Source organism: Archocentrus centrarchus, chromosome 19 (genome assembly GCF_007364275.1).
Source record: "Archocentrus centrarchus isolate MPI-CPG fArcCen1 chromosome 19, fArcCen1, whole genome shotgun sequence".
Lineage (NCBI taxonomy): Eukaryota > Metazoa > Chordata > Actinopteri > Cichliformes > Cichlidae > Archocentrus > Archocentrus centrarchus.
In genome coordinates, this window is record NC_044364.1 from 26,073,373 (window position 1) to 26,089,441 (window position 16,069).

At 38.8% G+C, this 16,069-nt stretch overlaps 1 protein-coding gene across 1 annotated transcript in view; it reads left to right on the forward strand.

Annotated features, from left to right (window-relative positions):
* Nucleotides 1-15,634, forward strand: part of myo15b (myosin XVB) — a 142,673-nt gene extending 127,039 nt beyond the window's left edge. Inside the window, exons 48-66 of the mRNA XM_030755367.1 lie at nucleotides 89-207; nucleotides 1,454-1,569; nucleotides 3,205-3,346; nucleotides 3,470-3,581; nucleotides 3,687-4,026; nucleotides 4,136-4,199; nucleotides 4,758-4,830; nucleotides 4,919-4,989; nucleotides 5,203-5,279; nucleotides 7,233-7,363; nucleotides 7,455-7,549; nucleotides 8,015-8,092; nucleotides 8,192-8,288; nucleotides 11,560-11,705; nucleotides 11,856-11,983; nucleotides 12,952-13,085; nucleotides 13,172-13,305; nucleotides 14,797-14,937; nucleotides 15,419-15,634. Coding sequence (XP_030611227.1) covers nucleotides 89-207; nucleotides 1,454-1,569; nucleotides 3,205-3,346; nucleotides 3,470-3,581; nucleotides 3,687-4,026; nucleotides 4,136-4,199; nucleotides 4,758-4,830; nucleotides 4,919-4,989; nucleotides 5,203-5,279; nucleotides 7,233-7,363; nucleotides 7,455-7,549; nucleotides 8,015-8,092; nucleotides 8,192-8,288; nucleotides 11,560-11,705; nucleotides 11,856-11,983; nucleotides 12,952-13,085; nucleotides 13,172-13,305; nucleotides 14,797-14,937; nucleotides 15,419-15,502 — 2,282 coding nt within the window. The 3' untranslated portion in view covers nucleotides 15,503-15,634. The remainder of the gene's footprint in view (nucleotides 1-88; nucleotides 208-1,453; nucleotides 1,570-3,204; nucleotides 3,347-3,469; nucleotides 3,582-3,686; nucleotides 4,027-4,135; nucleotides 4,200-4,757; nucleotides 4,831-4,918; nucleotides 4,990-5,202; nucleotides 5,280-7,232; nucleotides 7,364-7,454; nucleotides 7,550-8,014; nucleotides 8,093-8,191; nucleotides 8,289-11,559; nucleotides 11,706-11,855; nucleotides 11,984-12,951; nucleotides 13,086-13,171; nucleotides 13,306-14,796; nucleotides 14,938-15,418) is intronic.
* Nucleotides 15,635-16,069: the final 435 nt, after the last annotated feature.

The following is a 16,069-nucleotide window of genomic DNA, read 5'->3' on the forward strand; positions in this document are numbered from 1 at the left end:
TGATGCAACACTGTTGCTTTTCCAATTATCATCCACCAGTGGCATGAAGGAATGTGTCTTATTAAACCATTTTTGCCATCCAATATAGCAAATTTCAACATAGGAACAACTATAAACACCATCCAGGACAACAACATGAAGAAGAGGATTGTCATTGCAGCTCGAGACAACTGGGAAAATTATTTTACTAGATTGTTCCCTGTGAAGGTGAGCCTGGCAAAGTTATTTTACTGAAATTACATGGTTAACCTTGGAATTACATCCAAGAGCAAGAATAAATTTAAAACCTTAGCATTAAATGGATTAAATGAACAATATAAAAAGAAAAACAACTAGATAAAAATAATTATATCCACTTAAAGTATTTTTGTTTTTTACAGTGTATTAATATATTTAACTCCTTATATGGAGGAGTTAAAGTGGGATTTGGAAGGTGGTAGAACCTAAGATCTAAGCTCCAGCATGGCAAGGGTAAATGGACTGGTTTTTATATAGGGCTCTTCTTCTCTGTTTGAGCACTCAAGGCTCTTTTATACAACACATGATGTGCTGGAGAAAAATTATTCACCTCTAAAGAACATCCAAACTGATTTCTACTGTCCACTGTGTGATCGGCTGACTTTTGCTACTGTTTCTCTGAGCTTTACTGCTCTTTGTGGATTCAGCAAACTACATTCTACAATATACACTCTCCTGCTGGTTTATTTGGTATACCTCTTCAAATGCAGGTTAATGCAAATACTGTATCTAATCAATCAATCACATGATAGCAACTGAGTGTATTCAGGCATGTAGACATGACCAAGATGAGCTGCAGAAGTTCAGAATGAGAAGGAAAAGTGATTTAAGTGACTTTGAGCGTGGCATGATTGTTGGTGCCAGATGGGTTGGCCTGAATATTTTAGCAGCTGCAATCTACTGGGATTTTCCCCACAGAACCTTTTTAATAACATACAAAGTCTTGCTGAGATGTTATTCTAGTGGTCAGCCTCTTTGATCATTTGATCAGTTCCTTTTAACTGTTCCATGCTCTTATTGTTATGTGTTTTTTAAAAGTGCTATAACATTTTGATTATTATCATTAGCGGACAGATTGTGTGCCAAACTGCCAAACTCTCATTTGCTGAGTGAACATCTCAATAGTATCAGCTGGAAAGCTGCAGCTCATGAAGCTGTGAAGATGTTATTACATATTAATAAGCTAGATTGATTAGTTCAGCTTTTTATCCTGTTAATTGAAGGTGAAATAACACCATTCTAGATTGTTCCAGCCCACTTCAACCTTTTTACTGTAATAGCATATACAGTATGTCCAGAGGTATATCATCCAGCTCTTGGGTCTTGTTTGACACACTAAAGTAATTAGTTGTGTGATTTCAACTGCATTAGCGTGAAATCAGAGCAGTTACTTTTTACAGATATTTATTTGCAAGCATCTCCTATTTGTATGCAGCCAGACAGTGGGGATGCCCATGTTTTGGGAGTGTCTCATCGTGGGATTCGTCTCCTCAAGATGGTGAGGGCATCGGGCATAAATCCTAAACATCTCCGGCTACTCAAAGGCTACAGGTAAGCATTCTGCATGCACAAATGCACGGATAAGTTATTTCTTTTAACTCCTCATTTGTATCTGCTTTCTTTTTCCACTCTACATTCAATCCATTAAAATATCAAATTTCAGCTGGATGTATGATATACTTCTTAAATAAATAATATAAAACCTAATTATCTGTACTGATTTCATAATTTATCATCCTAAATGAACATAGATTTGATTAGTCGATCTGTAGTCCACCTGCCCACTATCTTTAAGCCAGGGGTGGCTGTGGCTCAGGTAAGTCATCTGCTAATCGGAAGGTTGGTTGATATGATGTACTCCAGCAAGCCTCTTCTCTCCTCAGTCCTCTTCCATTTTAAGAACTGAGTCAACATTCCCAAGATGATGCACTGAGGCAGATTTCTGGGTCACAGACAGGAGGGTAAAGGACAAAGGAGCTCCTGAGCCACAAATTGAGAACTGACAAGAACAAGATGCAAGAAAGAGGAAGAGGAAAAGAGAGGAGAATGAAGGAAAAGGACAAAGAGGAAAACCATTATTGAAGTCATAGTTAGACTTTTGATAGCATATATGAATACTAGCATCAGCTGGATTTTCCAGCTGATTGTAGCACTGTAACAAAATAACTGTAGCTGTGAGCCGGCTTCTTGTGGCAACGCTCAGCAGAAACATCCTTTGGCAGTTGACAGGCATTTCATTTACTTTTCCCTCTTTGGCACACACTGAGTTCAACAGGGCTAGGCACTTTCCCATGATTTGATCAACATGGCACAGCTCCCCAGCAATTTAAACTTAGGAATACTCTCCCTACATCTCCAGAGTCAGAAAACGTCTTCAATTATCAAACAATCAAGCCCACTTGACCAACTCTTGTAGTAAGAGTTTAATTTTTGCAAGAAAGAGGAGCAGTCACTCTCAGCTCAGGCATCAGTAAGTCAGTCTTTATACAAATAGAATGCATACCATAAACCTGACAAGCTCAATAATAAGGTAAAGGCAGAAAACAGGCTACCTGACTTCTGGAATGTGATGTTTATGTCTCTGAAATTCCCATCTCTGGCAAGGCATTGGAGACAGGAACAATTTAAAGGTTGTTTACAGCTCATTAGTCTCCAACAGGTTCAATAGTTCACACTCCTGTTTACACTGAGAATAGGACAAAACACCTCCTGAGAAGTCATACAAAGGTTTCCTCTTTACATAGACACATGTCTGGTTATATAACAGTTTATACAACAGTTCATAAAAGCATGATAAGTACCAATGCAACTATTTTTCTAACACCAGCCCTGCGTGGCCAGGTTGGCTTTAGTCTACAGTCCTTCCATAGACTGGAGAGACCTACAGTATTGACAAAATGTGTTTGTCAACCAGCCTCACCGGGTACTGCCCCCTGAATTGAACAACTCTGCCTGTCCCCCTGCAGCTGAGTTAAAACCAGCACCCCACTGCCACAATAACAGATTTTATCTTTACATGTCAGTGGTTTTCATGTTGTGGCTATTCAGTGCAGGCCCAAAATTCGCTCTCCTTTATTAGTCTCCACCATGTCTTAAGAAAGATATCATTTTTACTATATGTCTGACATCTTCATTCTTGTGCCGTTTTATTGCATGTAATGTTAACTTGGGTCTTCATGAATATAGTTTTGCAGAGGTGTTGTCAGCTGACCTCCAGGGTGAAGACAGAGTGGAACTGGAGCTGAAGAGTGAAAAATTGGCGCTGCAGTCACCCAGGGCTCCTCAGATCATTGCTGTGATTCAGTTATTCATCCAGGAACTCATCAAGGTACTCTTTATGAACATAGTTCATTCCATGATCCATGCTTTTGAAGCTTTGTGGCTTATCTTGACAGTCTCCTTGTATTTAGAGCCTCGTCAATTTTAGTCCATCTTTCTCTCCTCCCTTTAGGACTCAGGCCATGTAGTGGCCCTGAAGAGTTTTGTGACAGATGATAAGAGTCTGCTCAGCTTCAATAAGGGTGATATCATCAAACTGCTGCCAATGGAAGGACTTCAGCCAGGTAAGATCATGATCTGAATCTTAGTCATATGTTTATGTTAGTTTTGGAGTCAAATATTATTTTCATTGTTTCCAGTCCAATAACATCTTCTGTGTGTTCCACTAGGCTGGCGTTTTGGCAGCAATGGAGGACGCTCTGGTCTTTTCCCAGAAGACCTTACTCAGTCATCTGCAGCCCCAGACTACCACTGTCTCAACCTAGACCGCAGAGATGAGAGAAGGAAAAGCATGAGGACCATTAGACCTGTCGGCCCACCCAAAATTCCATCTCCAGGTCCAGGTCTCCAGGTCAGCAGTCATATGGATACACCTGATTTAAGGCAGCCCAGAAGTGAGGCTTCACCCCCGAGCTTGGTACAAGGATCTCTCCAGAACTCAATGCAGGGTTCAGTCCTCGACTTAGAGATGAACTCACCCATGGCTGACTTTGCCATGAAGTACTTCAGGTAGGATAAAGAAATGATAAATATTGTTGTGGACTATGCTGAAGTGTTTTTGGAGTAACATGTAACATGGTAAGCATAACTTTGTTTCACCCTTGTTTGTTTATCGAAGACTGGGGATGACAGGTCTGCCCGCCAGTGGAAGAAATTTTTCACAGGTGGTTGAACACACAGTGGTAAGATACTACAATCCCTCTGATGTCACATGACCACATTTCACTGTGTAGTGAGCCAGGTCTAATTCTAGTAGATGCCTTTCTTGTATGAATGCGTGTGTGAATGAGTGAATGAAACATGCTCTATAAAGTGCTTTGAGTGCTTATATAGAGTAGAAAAGTGCCATATAAGAACCAGTCCATTTACCAATTAATGCGCTGCACCTGTGTCATCACAGACGCTCACACACAACTTGAAGGCAGAAGTAATGTTAACAAATAACATACAGTACATACTGTGTGGCCTAGAATCACAACACCAGTCTTACCCAGAATTAACAAATTCTTAGACTGTCTACTCCAAAGCAATCAATGACTCCAATACTGAGGGATAATAGAGACTTTATGTGGGTCACTGGATTAGGAAAATGAGCAACTGCCATGCTATGGAGATGATAACTGTCAGTCACAATTATTTCAGAATGTATTTCTAAGATATTTATTGTCCAGATTCAATTTAGTCTCTATTAATGAAGCTTATGAAATAATAAAACTGTGATGTGTTTTATTTTTACCTAGGCCCCCATCCAGGAATCTCTCATTCTCTATAATGACCCTGAAATCAATGAGTTATCTGTTGAGTGCTTCACAAGTGAGTGTATCCACATTATTGCATGGTATTGTACACTGAGACATTGTCTTTTTCTTATTTCATTATCCACCCTTATCTGTCCTTCCAGACCTAATGCAGCTCATGGGTGACATGCCACTGAAGAACACCCAGACAGATTGTCTAAACAACATTATTCTGGTAAGTGTACATTCAAACAGTTTATCTGTGAGTTGGATGGACTTCTAATTTTGTTGGAGAACCCACAGCGACTCCGGTGTCACAGTTTTGCATGTCAAGGAAATTTCCTTGAATAAGTTTGTAGTTTTAAAGATTTTTGAAATTCTGTATAAATTTTCCTCAAAAGAGAAATGTGTGTGGGCTCTTATTAATGACTTTATCTTTTCTGTTCAGCTGGGGAAGGAAAAGGAGCTGCTGAGGGATGAAATATTCTGCCAGGTTATCAAGCAAACCACCAACAACCCAACAAAGTAAGTTTATCAAATAGAATGTCTTTTCAATAATATGCTATGACATGACCTTGTGAGTTTTGCCTCTAGTGACAGCCCTGTAAAAAGTTAATCACGGTCTATTTAAAAGCCTTAAACTGTGATTTTAGTGGTTCGGGTTTCTAACGAGGCATTTTTTAAATCAAACTTTTGTTTACAACGTGCACATTGCTTTACTCTCTGTTGTGCATTCTCACCTGTCCAAGTAAATACTACCCTTGTCTCCCACTAGTTTGCTGTGGATAGTGCCGCTTTCTGTTTTACCTAAAAGGGAAATTGTGTTTTGGAAATTAAAGACTTACTATGATGTTCAGTAATCATGTCTTATGCTTTACTTACAGCCAGGAAATACAATTGTTAAGCATTAATCATTGTGTTATATTATAATGCATTTACTAATACAATGCAGTCAAGAATCAAGAAAAAAGTGTTTTCTATGTATCATTTTAACTACCATAGCTCTAGCCAGTTATCATGTGCTGTGTAACCCAGAACTTAGCTTTTAAATATTGCTTTCAAGTATATACAGCATTATACATACTGAGCATATATTACATTACATCTACCACTTCTAATCTTTTATCAAACCCTGTTTAAGTTCTTAAACTGGACATTTCTAAACTGTTAATTGTGAATGGAATCAGTTTTTGACCAAATTTGTCTGAATGTGCTGCAGTAGAGAGACTTTAAAAACATTAACAAATTATTAGCAAAATAATCTTCCTCCATGATAGCAACAAGAGAGCACTTGTTATTAAAGCCACCTAGTAAGACATGCAGCTTCTGATAATTGCCACTGAAACACCAGGATTAGCAAAAATTTTTAGAAGCAAACTACTCAGCTTGATGGCACCCTATGGCAAAATGATCAAGGAAAAAGTTAAAACAACAAGTATCTGAAGTGAACTGACCTGGCATTAAGCAATAAAAATGGTTCCTGAGGAGCAGTCAAAGAGGCAGAGATGGACATTTGAAGATATGGGGATTCTTTTTTCACTTTTTGGCTCTAACAAAGGGTTAATCAATACAGTTGTTACAAACTATGTAGTGTTTGGTTAGTTTAACTTTATAATGCAACTTTACATATAATATGCGTTGCTTAGATGTATTGTTACAAATTTGTCACTTAGTCTTTCATAAGTAATATAAATAAAAGTAAATCACATAGTAAAGTAAGATTACAACCAAAGCAAAATGCTTAGATTTCTTTTTTGGGATAATTTTTTAAGGATTATGGAACAATAAAATTACCTATTGATTAATTTTGCAGACAACAGAAAAAAAGCAAGGAATAAACTTGCGTTAAGCAATCTGAATTAGTGCTCATCATAGAAAGACCAAGACTTTAGACAGTCTACAGATTAGACCCCTGTAAAGAGTGTAAAAAGATTTAATTTTCTCCATTCTATGCACATGGACAGTTTCACACTATGGTTGCATTCCACCTCTGTGCTGACAACTGCAGTGTGTCAGGCTCATCCTACAACAGCACTGAACAAAAGGCACACTCATTCACCTTATGCATATAGTAAGCCAAGGAAAACAATAAGTGCACATACCTAATTCTTTACTATAATAAGATGTAGAGAAATACTGTAATCAGCATAGCTGAAACTATCATGGACCGCTACTGTGCAACATGAACTGCATGATTGTAACATGAATGAATATTCCCTTTTTCATCTTGATCGTTCTATGGGGTTGTTTAAAACTCTCTCACAGATTTTTATTCATGATCCTTTGAGTGCCACTTCTTGTCTTTATATAACGTAATCAACAAAAAGGGCTTCTCACTTCCACTAACTGTACTAAGTGCTCAATATTTAAAGTGCACTATTTACCAAAAAAAAAAAGAAAAAAAGAGGGCACTTCAGATTTTAATCCAAAGAAATGACTTTTTCATTTTACAATTATCATCTGATTTTGTATCTGCAGATCCAGTTGTACCTTAGGCTGGCGGCTGCTCACCCTGGTGACTGGCTTTTTCCCTTGCTCTGGTACCCTGCAGCCTTATATCACACGCCACCTACATGACATCTCTCAGGATTATGAGCACCCATACAAAGGTAGGAGAAGTTGTTATCATACAGAAAAAAAATGAAATGTCATTAAATTAAATGTCAATAGCTTTTTCAGTAACATCATTCCCATCCTCAGAATTGGCATCTTTGTGTCAGGATAACCTCCAGCGCTCTCTCCGGTTTGGTGGTCGCCGTAACATCCCCTCGCATGTCGAGATGGAAGCAATTCTGGCAAGCTGATTTACTCATGCAAACAAACATAACCACATTATAAAATCCTTATTTTCACATACAGCTGCTCTGAATAATCAGGCCTCATCATATCATAAATACTTCATATTACCATACACTTTTCTCTCAGACTGCAAGTTTACTTGTGGTTCAATAAGTGATTTGTGTGTTTTGTTCCATGTGCTTTTCGTGGTCTCTCTCTCTCTATATTCTTTTTTTTCTTGTCTTGTCTTTCCCCTAACTCCCCAACCAGTCACAGTAGATGACTGCTCCTCCCTGATCCTGGTTCTGCCATCGGTCTCTTCCTGTTTCTTTAATATTGTACAGTCTTTATCTAACCATATAAGACCTCGATTTAACTGAAATTAATTAAATTAAACGTTTTGGTGTAGTCTTCCTCTTTTATTCAGTGATTCTTTGCATTTACAGCTGATCTCATTTTGAGTGTGTTGTCATTTTCTCCAGGCTGGCAAAACTTCCCAACGTGTTCCTATCTACCTGCCGGGAGGAGTGGAGTTTCCCATCAAGATACACAGTTTTAGTGTAAGAATTATTTCTAAATATTTATTTATCTATGATTAAAATCATCTGCCTATTTTCTAACATTAATATTCCATGCTGTTGTTTCTCTGCTTCCTGTAGAATGCTGAAGATGTGGTGATCGAGTTGTGTAAAGAAATGGGCATCTCCCACCTCAAAGAAACCAAAGAGTTCTCCATCCTTGTCATTGGAATTCACGGTAAATGAGACTGATGACAGCTCTATCTGACACAGAGCTCAACTCATGTTTTAATATAAAGTGTGTTTTGGACTAGATTAAACACAAGCGTTTATTGGTTGGTTAGAGTGTGTGTGTATATATATATATATATATATATATATATATATATATATTCCCCCGTGTTTACTGTAATAAGAAAATACCTAAAACGTGTCTTTTTCCTGCTCTGCTTTTTCTGTTTCTTCTTCGTGTCATTGTCTGAAAACTGGTGTTTTTGCCATACTGTCAAATTTAAAGAATCAAGTCACCTCACTAAGCACAAGTAGTAACTAGCCACAAGTAAGTAGTCAGACACTGAAATCAAGTAAAAGCACTGTTACAACTTTAAATTCTTTCTTCAAAGGAAGTTTTGTGGACAACTATCTGCAAATAGATAAAAATTCTACAATCCTGTTTCCAGAAAAGTTGAAATGCTGCTTGAGATACAAATGATATAAAATTATTTTTAAATCTTTTTTAAGTTTACCAATTCACTCTCCTTTATGATGTCTCAGTGCTGTATCTTAGTTTGTTCATATGCTTCTGGGGAGTATAGCTGTCACAGCTTGGTCCGTATAGCCGGTAATAAGTCAGATTTGTTTCCTGTGGGTGTTGGATTCCGTCAGGGCTGCCCTTTGTCACCGAGTCTGTTCATAATTTTTATGGACAGAATTTCTAGGCGTAGCCAGGAGGCGGAAGGCTTCCTCCTTGGTCGCCTTAGAGGCTCATCTCTGCTATTTGCAGATGATGTGGTCCTGTTGGCTTCATCCGGGGTCTTGTTCATGAGTGACGGGAGAAGGGAGCAGGAGATTGACAGATGGATCGGGGCTGCTTCTGCAGTGATGCGGACGCTGCACCGGTCTGTCGTGGTGAAGAGGGAGCTTAGTGTAAAAGCGAAGCTCTCGATTTACCGGTCAATCTACGTTCCTACCCTCACCTATGGTCACGAGCTTTGTGTAGTGACCGAAAGAATAAGATCACAAATACAAGCGGCAGAAATTAGCTTCCCTTGAAGGGTGGCTGGCCTCTTCATTAGAGATAAGGTGAGGAGTTCGGCCATCCGGGAGGGGCTCAGAGTAGAACTGCTGCTCCTCCACATCGAAAGGAGCTATTTGAGGTGGTTCAGGCATCTGATTAGGATTCCTAGGCCGCCTCTTGGGTGAGGTGTTCCGGGCATGTCCCATCGGGAGGAGGCCCCGTGGTAGACCCAGGACACACTGGGGAGATTATATCTCTCGGCTGGCCTGGGAACACCTTGGGGTCCCTCCGGATGAGCTGGAGGAGGTGGCTGGGGAGAGGGAAGCCTCAGCTTCTCTGCTTAGGCTCCTGCCCCCACGACCCGGCCCCGGATAAGTGGAAGAGGATGGATGGATGGATGGATGGATTTCTTTAATTTTATTTGTAATCAGATATGCGTTTGGTAGAAGCCAGACCTTTTTCCATGGTATCCCATCCACAAACCTATTTTAGCGTGGAATAACATCCCGCCGTGTTATGTTTTTTTTTTAAACAAGGTTCTTATAGATATGTTATTTGCACGATGACCAGATAGACAGATTCTCTCTACAGATGTATCTGCTGGAGCCAGACAGGTAAGGTTATAAGCATCAAGCCTCTTTTGGTTCTTGAAACATACACCAGAGGGGATGGCTCCAAATACCTTGGCATAGTCTCCAGGAGTTACAGGGATACAGGAAATCTTTGAAACTAGGCGCAGTATTACACCTACATGTATTAATATTTACAATTTAATATTACAAAGAAAACATATCAAATGTTGAAACTGAAGTTTTTTCTCATTTGAAACATTTTTCCTTCCAACTGTTTAGGTTAAACGAGGTTACTACTACTTTTTTTTTCTGCTCCTCTATATGACTTGTAAGCAAACTGGGGTCAAGCACATGCTCAGTTTTTTTTTTAAGATCTCTAACCTCACCAGTTTTTCAAGGATACTCCTGACAAGTGAGTGCAAATGGTATGAATTAATTTAGAATTTTAGGATAGCAGGGAAAAGGAGGCTGCAGGAGGAGCTGTGATCAACCATGTACAGATATATCCTTTCCAGAAGGATATACCTATTACTAAATTACTGTTATCTTCTATATGTAAAAGAGGCATGGCACACAACTGGAATATACAAACCATGGAGGAGGACTCTTTAAACAAGTAGTCCTTTTTATTCATGAGGTTTTTAGATACCTGCGTGATCAAACTTTCAGCCTTTTAAGGTTTTTGTGCATGATTAAGAACCATCTGGTTAATTGATTTGAAGCATTATGTAAATTAAGTTTGATTTTAGTGGTCATCAAGACCATGCCATAAATGCAGGTTTAGACTCATCGGTCAAATCTAATAACTGCTTAAAAGGTTTCTGACTTTACCCCAAAATAAGAATTATTTCCTCCTAGAATTTATACCTCTACTACAGTCTTTTCAATTTAGAATTCTCCCAAAGATTTCAGTTATTGACTTTTTTTAGTTGACTACCATGTCTATTTTGTGTCTGGTTAAATACAGTCCTTTTCACAGCAGTAGATACCCTTAGTACAAAAAATAAGGAACTTTATGCTTGGTCAATCATTTTTCTGTTGTAACTGTGCTTCTTGGCAATACATTTTATACTGCTGGAAAGCTTTTTTATTCCTTCTTAAATGGTGCACACGTGTTTGAGGAAAATACATTTGTGGGTTGAGCAGCAGAGTTGAGTATGTGGCCCATGAAAAACTTTCCAGATCTTCTCTGCCAATCCTGAACAGCTTATTCTGCTATTGACTCTTATTTGGTGTACTTTATTGGATTGGATGTTTGAAGTCTGAAGGAACAAGACATATTGGCAATTTAACAATTCATTTAACAAACAAGGACTTCAGTAGAATGTGGAAGAACCTGACACAGCCACAACAGCCTGGCACCTCCTTCTCATTGGTGTCACCAGCTGGGTCACACACTGCTGTGGGATGACATCCCAAAATACACCAAACAAGAGCCACTGACATTCTTCTCTGCCAATGCCAAACAGCTTATTCAACTATTTTCAGTAGTTCAGCACCCAGAGGATTTTACTGTAAAGTCATGGTTTGGCGCTCTCTTGCTGAAATGAGCAAGGTCTTCACTGAAAGACACATCATCTTGATACCAACATGTTATTTTAAAACATGTACAACACGGAAACACTAGAGAGCCAAAGAGTAAAGAAACAGCGGAACAGATTTGTGCTCATTTCCTTATTCCTCTTCTCCCCACTTGTCAGATGGGATGTTACGTCCCCTCCATACTGAGGAATACATTTTTGACTTCCTGGTGGATGACAACAACATTTTGTTCCTGAGGAGAATGATGTGGAGAACACCTCTTTCATTCAGCAGTGACCTCTATGTGGATTTTCACTACCAACAGGTAATATGATGACTTGACTGCAGCCTGAATTTTCCTGCTTCTGATCTAGTTTCCAGCTAGTCATTACTCTGTGTGTGTGTGTGTGTGTGTGTGTGTGTGTGTGTGTGTGTGTGTGTGTGTGTGTGTGTGTGTGTGTGTGTGTGTCTATAGCTTCTTGCAGACTACCTGAATCGGCAACTGATACTCCCACCGGCCACAGGAGGGTCACCAGTCCAGCAAATAGCACAGCTGTCAGCCCTGCAACATCTGGCTCTGGGCTTGCAGAACCAGCCCTCACTGTGAGCAATCTGTTGTTGCCTCAAAGAGTTCTAGCCCTCCCTAAAAAACACAAACTTCTTTCTTTGAAAATCTGACTAATTAATCTAGTTTTGTTTAGTTAAAGCTGAAATATAAAAAGCAAAAAGCTGTTCTTCCAACTTTATGATACCTAAGTTATTTATTGATTGAGTGTGCCAATGCAATAGCATTGAGGTACACTGTTTATTATTTGTCAGAATTATTACTTTATTAGTGTGGTAGTACAATAGCATTAAGGCACATTATTTATTATTCATCAGATTTATTTTCTTATTATTGAATGTGCTAAACACACACCTAGGGCCTTCTTGCTGTGAGGCAGCAGTGCTAACCACCATTCTGCCAAACTGAAGAAGAAGAAGAAGAAAAAAAAGACGGAAGAAAAAAAAAAAAAAAAAAAAAAAATATATATATATATATATATATATATATATATATATATATAATTTTGGCTGTAAGCATGCTTTTTAACACTCTAAGGCTGAGAGTCTGTGGGGATTGACACACTTTTGGAGTCCACATTAAGTCAACTTTAGATGAACTGCACTGTTTGGCACTTCCATGTTGGCTTAAGCCCCAGAGGATGCCACTTAATTTTGCCAGTGTAGTTCTGGTATGCATCAAAGCTGATATCCAGGTAAAAGGGAGATGCTTTAAGGTCATCCAGTTTTGATAACTTGTGTTTTGCTCTACACTGTAGAAAATAGAAGAAAATCCTGAAATGAGTAGGTCTGTTTTGATTTGTATTGTAAATACAGAGCAGAGGTTCTCTGGCAGTAAATAGGAACACTTTTGAATGCCTTTGTAAAATGTTTTATTCTTTGAAACATGTCACTAACATCTTGTATATTGACCAATAGACCAATTTCTTACTGTCCTATAATTGGGTGTACAGTACCATAGTACTGTATGTCAATACTGACATTTAGTCTGTGCCTTTCTCTTTAAGGTCAGAGATAAAGGGGTACCTGCCTTCACAGGATGGGCTCAGCAATAAAATGGAGGAGATCGTCAATTTCTGCCAGGGTCAGATAGCTGCAATGCAGTCCTTTAGCCCTAGAGATGCCAAAATACAATTCATTGGTGAGTAGTATCTCCTCTCTAGCTCTTCTTTTCTCTTCCTCCCTTTCCTCTGTTGATAATATTTGTCTGAATCCTGTATTTCTCAGAGATTCTGAGTTCTCTGCCCATGTTTGGATCCAACACTTTCTTGGCCCAGAAGGTGAGCCAGCGTGGTTGTCCTTCTCCCTGTATGGTCTGCATCAGCCAGGAGGGGTTGCTGTTCCTCCATTCTAAAACACAGGTACTGCTCTTCCAAATGGTATCACTTGCCTTGTGTACTTTTTCTGAAAATTCCCAATTTTAGCTTAGCTGTTTTGAAGAAACAGACCTCTGAACAGACCTCTGACCTTGAGGTCAGAGGTCAAGTTTTCTGAAAATCTTGTGAACGCAATAACTCCAGAACAAGCTTATGGAACCCCGCAAGGGACATGGGAGTAAAAAAAAAAAAAAAAAGATGCACTTTTATGAGTTCCAGCAAAAGTTTTGTAAGATCCTGCAAAAGCTTTTAAGGCCATGCACTTCCACGTTAATCTTACGGCAGCGTCTGATAGGTGAGAGATTGCCAGCAAAAGTTGTCTTTAATTCATAACTCAGCAGTTACTGTTGGCTGTAACCACTCCAAAACTGTACAAGCATGAAGGTATGAACCTGCCTAACTGTCTCTCTCTCGCACCCTCACTGCTTCACTCGATCACGACACACACACACACACACACACACACACACACACACACACACACACACACACACACACACACACTTTTATTTTATGACTATATATAAATAATAATGTGTGTATGTGTCCTCCATCACTGTGGTTGTTTATGAGGTTGTTTATGAGGTGAGTGACTGAAAAAAGAAGGACGGAACAGCGCTCTGTGTGTGTGTGTGTGTGTGTGTGTGTGTGTGTGTGTGTGTGTGTGTGTGTGTGTGTGTGTGTGTGTGTGTGTGTGTGTGTGTGTGTGTGTGTGTGTGTGTTTCAGGCCCATAGTTAAGGGCCAGCAGGTGCCGTCTCCAACTCCTAGCTGGGCGAAAGCAGTAACCGCTGAATTATGAATTTGGTGGGACCCCAGAATGCAGGACTTTTAACACAGAACTGAACTTAAAAGGCAGTTTATTAGAGGAATGACAAGAAACACTGAATACAAATAACAGGTGCCAGAACTAAAGGGCAGGGTGACACACAGCAGGGTAACATATATGAACTGACACAGGCTGAGGACTTAAACACAAACACAGGATGACGAGAGGATCAGGAACAAGTGGAGACAGCTGGGAATAATTAAACAGGATGATATTAATACCCATTGGTTTAATGGGTATTGTTAATTTTGAAAACACATTTTTGCTGGAATATGTATTATATCTTTCCAACCCAGGGGTGACTAAAAGTATCTGGATAAATGTTTCGGGTAAGGCCTCCAAATTAGGTCAAAGTAGTTTTGCAGAAGGTCTGCTGAAGGTTTTTCTGTTATGCAGTACAGCTGTTATATTATATTATATTTTCATTAATGGCAGGAGGATATCCCCATCAGTCATGAATCTGTTTATTAAGAGCAGTGTTTCTTTTAGTAAATACAGGACCTCCAGAAATCCTATCTTTCTGTCAGGTTGGCCAAGTCTGAAACATAACTTGTCCTGTGTCAGTCCACAAATCTCTACTAGTACTGAACTAACAAAAGCAGATGGCATTTCATATCCACTATCTGATATCTTTTGTCTTTGTGTGCAGGAGCAAGTGCTTCGGATTCCTCTGTCTGATGTCCAGTCCATGCGCACCATTCACCCCAAGAAAAAAGGCAAGGTGCCAGCTGTGGAAATCAACTATGGCAATCCAGCTAATCCCAAAAAAATCACCATTCATCTCAAAGAGGTAATGACTTTTTGATCTATTTCTATTTCACTCTGGCTCTGTAATTTTGTGCCACAAATTACTGTTTTCCTGGTTTGGCATCTAGGTAACTTGGGGAGATCCACAGTCGGATTTAAGGATGAAAATCCCATGATAATTTTGTTGTTTTCCATACAGTTTGTTTTCCATAATGTTAAGTCATTTTCGGTTAATCTTTTATTTTCTCAATTAATTGATCAAATATTTGAGTAACAAATGTCTTGATATATTGAAATGTATCTATTAGAGATAAATGCAGTGTTTATCCGCATTTAAAGAAGATTATATAAATGATCGCTCACATATCAAAATGCTTGCAAATTATTGTCTGTCTATGGGTTAACTTTTAATTGGGTGTCAGTAACGGACACACCCCTGGGCTCTGTGGAACCTCAAACACTGAAGAAGTAGTCAAAAGATTTGAACATTCATGTCTAATTTAATCTATTAATCTCTATTTCAGGCTAAACAGCTGTGCCACACCCTTGCTCTAATAATGGAAGAGCTGATTTCTCCAGCAGTCTCCAGTTCCATAATGCAGGGATGAAATAGAGGTGTTCCTTATTAACTTGTTTCTGTAACTCTTTGTGTTTCAGTGGTTTGTGAGTGGTTTTAAGTTACTTCTTGAATAGTACGTCATTGTTGAAACAAACTGAATAAAAACAGCCGTGATGTTCATATCGCCACACAAACCTGTGACACTCATCAAGGAGCATACTAAGTTAAAAGAATCATAATAAACTGAAGCCTTAAATTTGATTATATTTTGGACTATGAACCATTTTTACAATGCAAAGTTGATTCATTATTGAAAATGAATAAATATTGATGTAATTTATGTAAATTAGCATCATTAATGAATTACCTTACATAGGTAATAAATCTTGTGTTATTTTTCAGTGTTCTCTCACCAGTAGGTTTCCATAACTGATCACAATTACAATCTGTAATATCTGTAATCCTTGGATACTGAATACCATTGGAGTGTAAGTGTGTGTGTGAATGTTCGATAAGATATTAGATATAGAAAAAAGTTCTGAATGAAGCCTGTATTTTAAAAGCTCTTGAATGTTCAGTTAGCAAAATATATATAAAATAAAATTTGATAAACAGC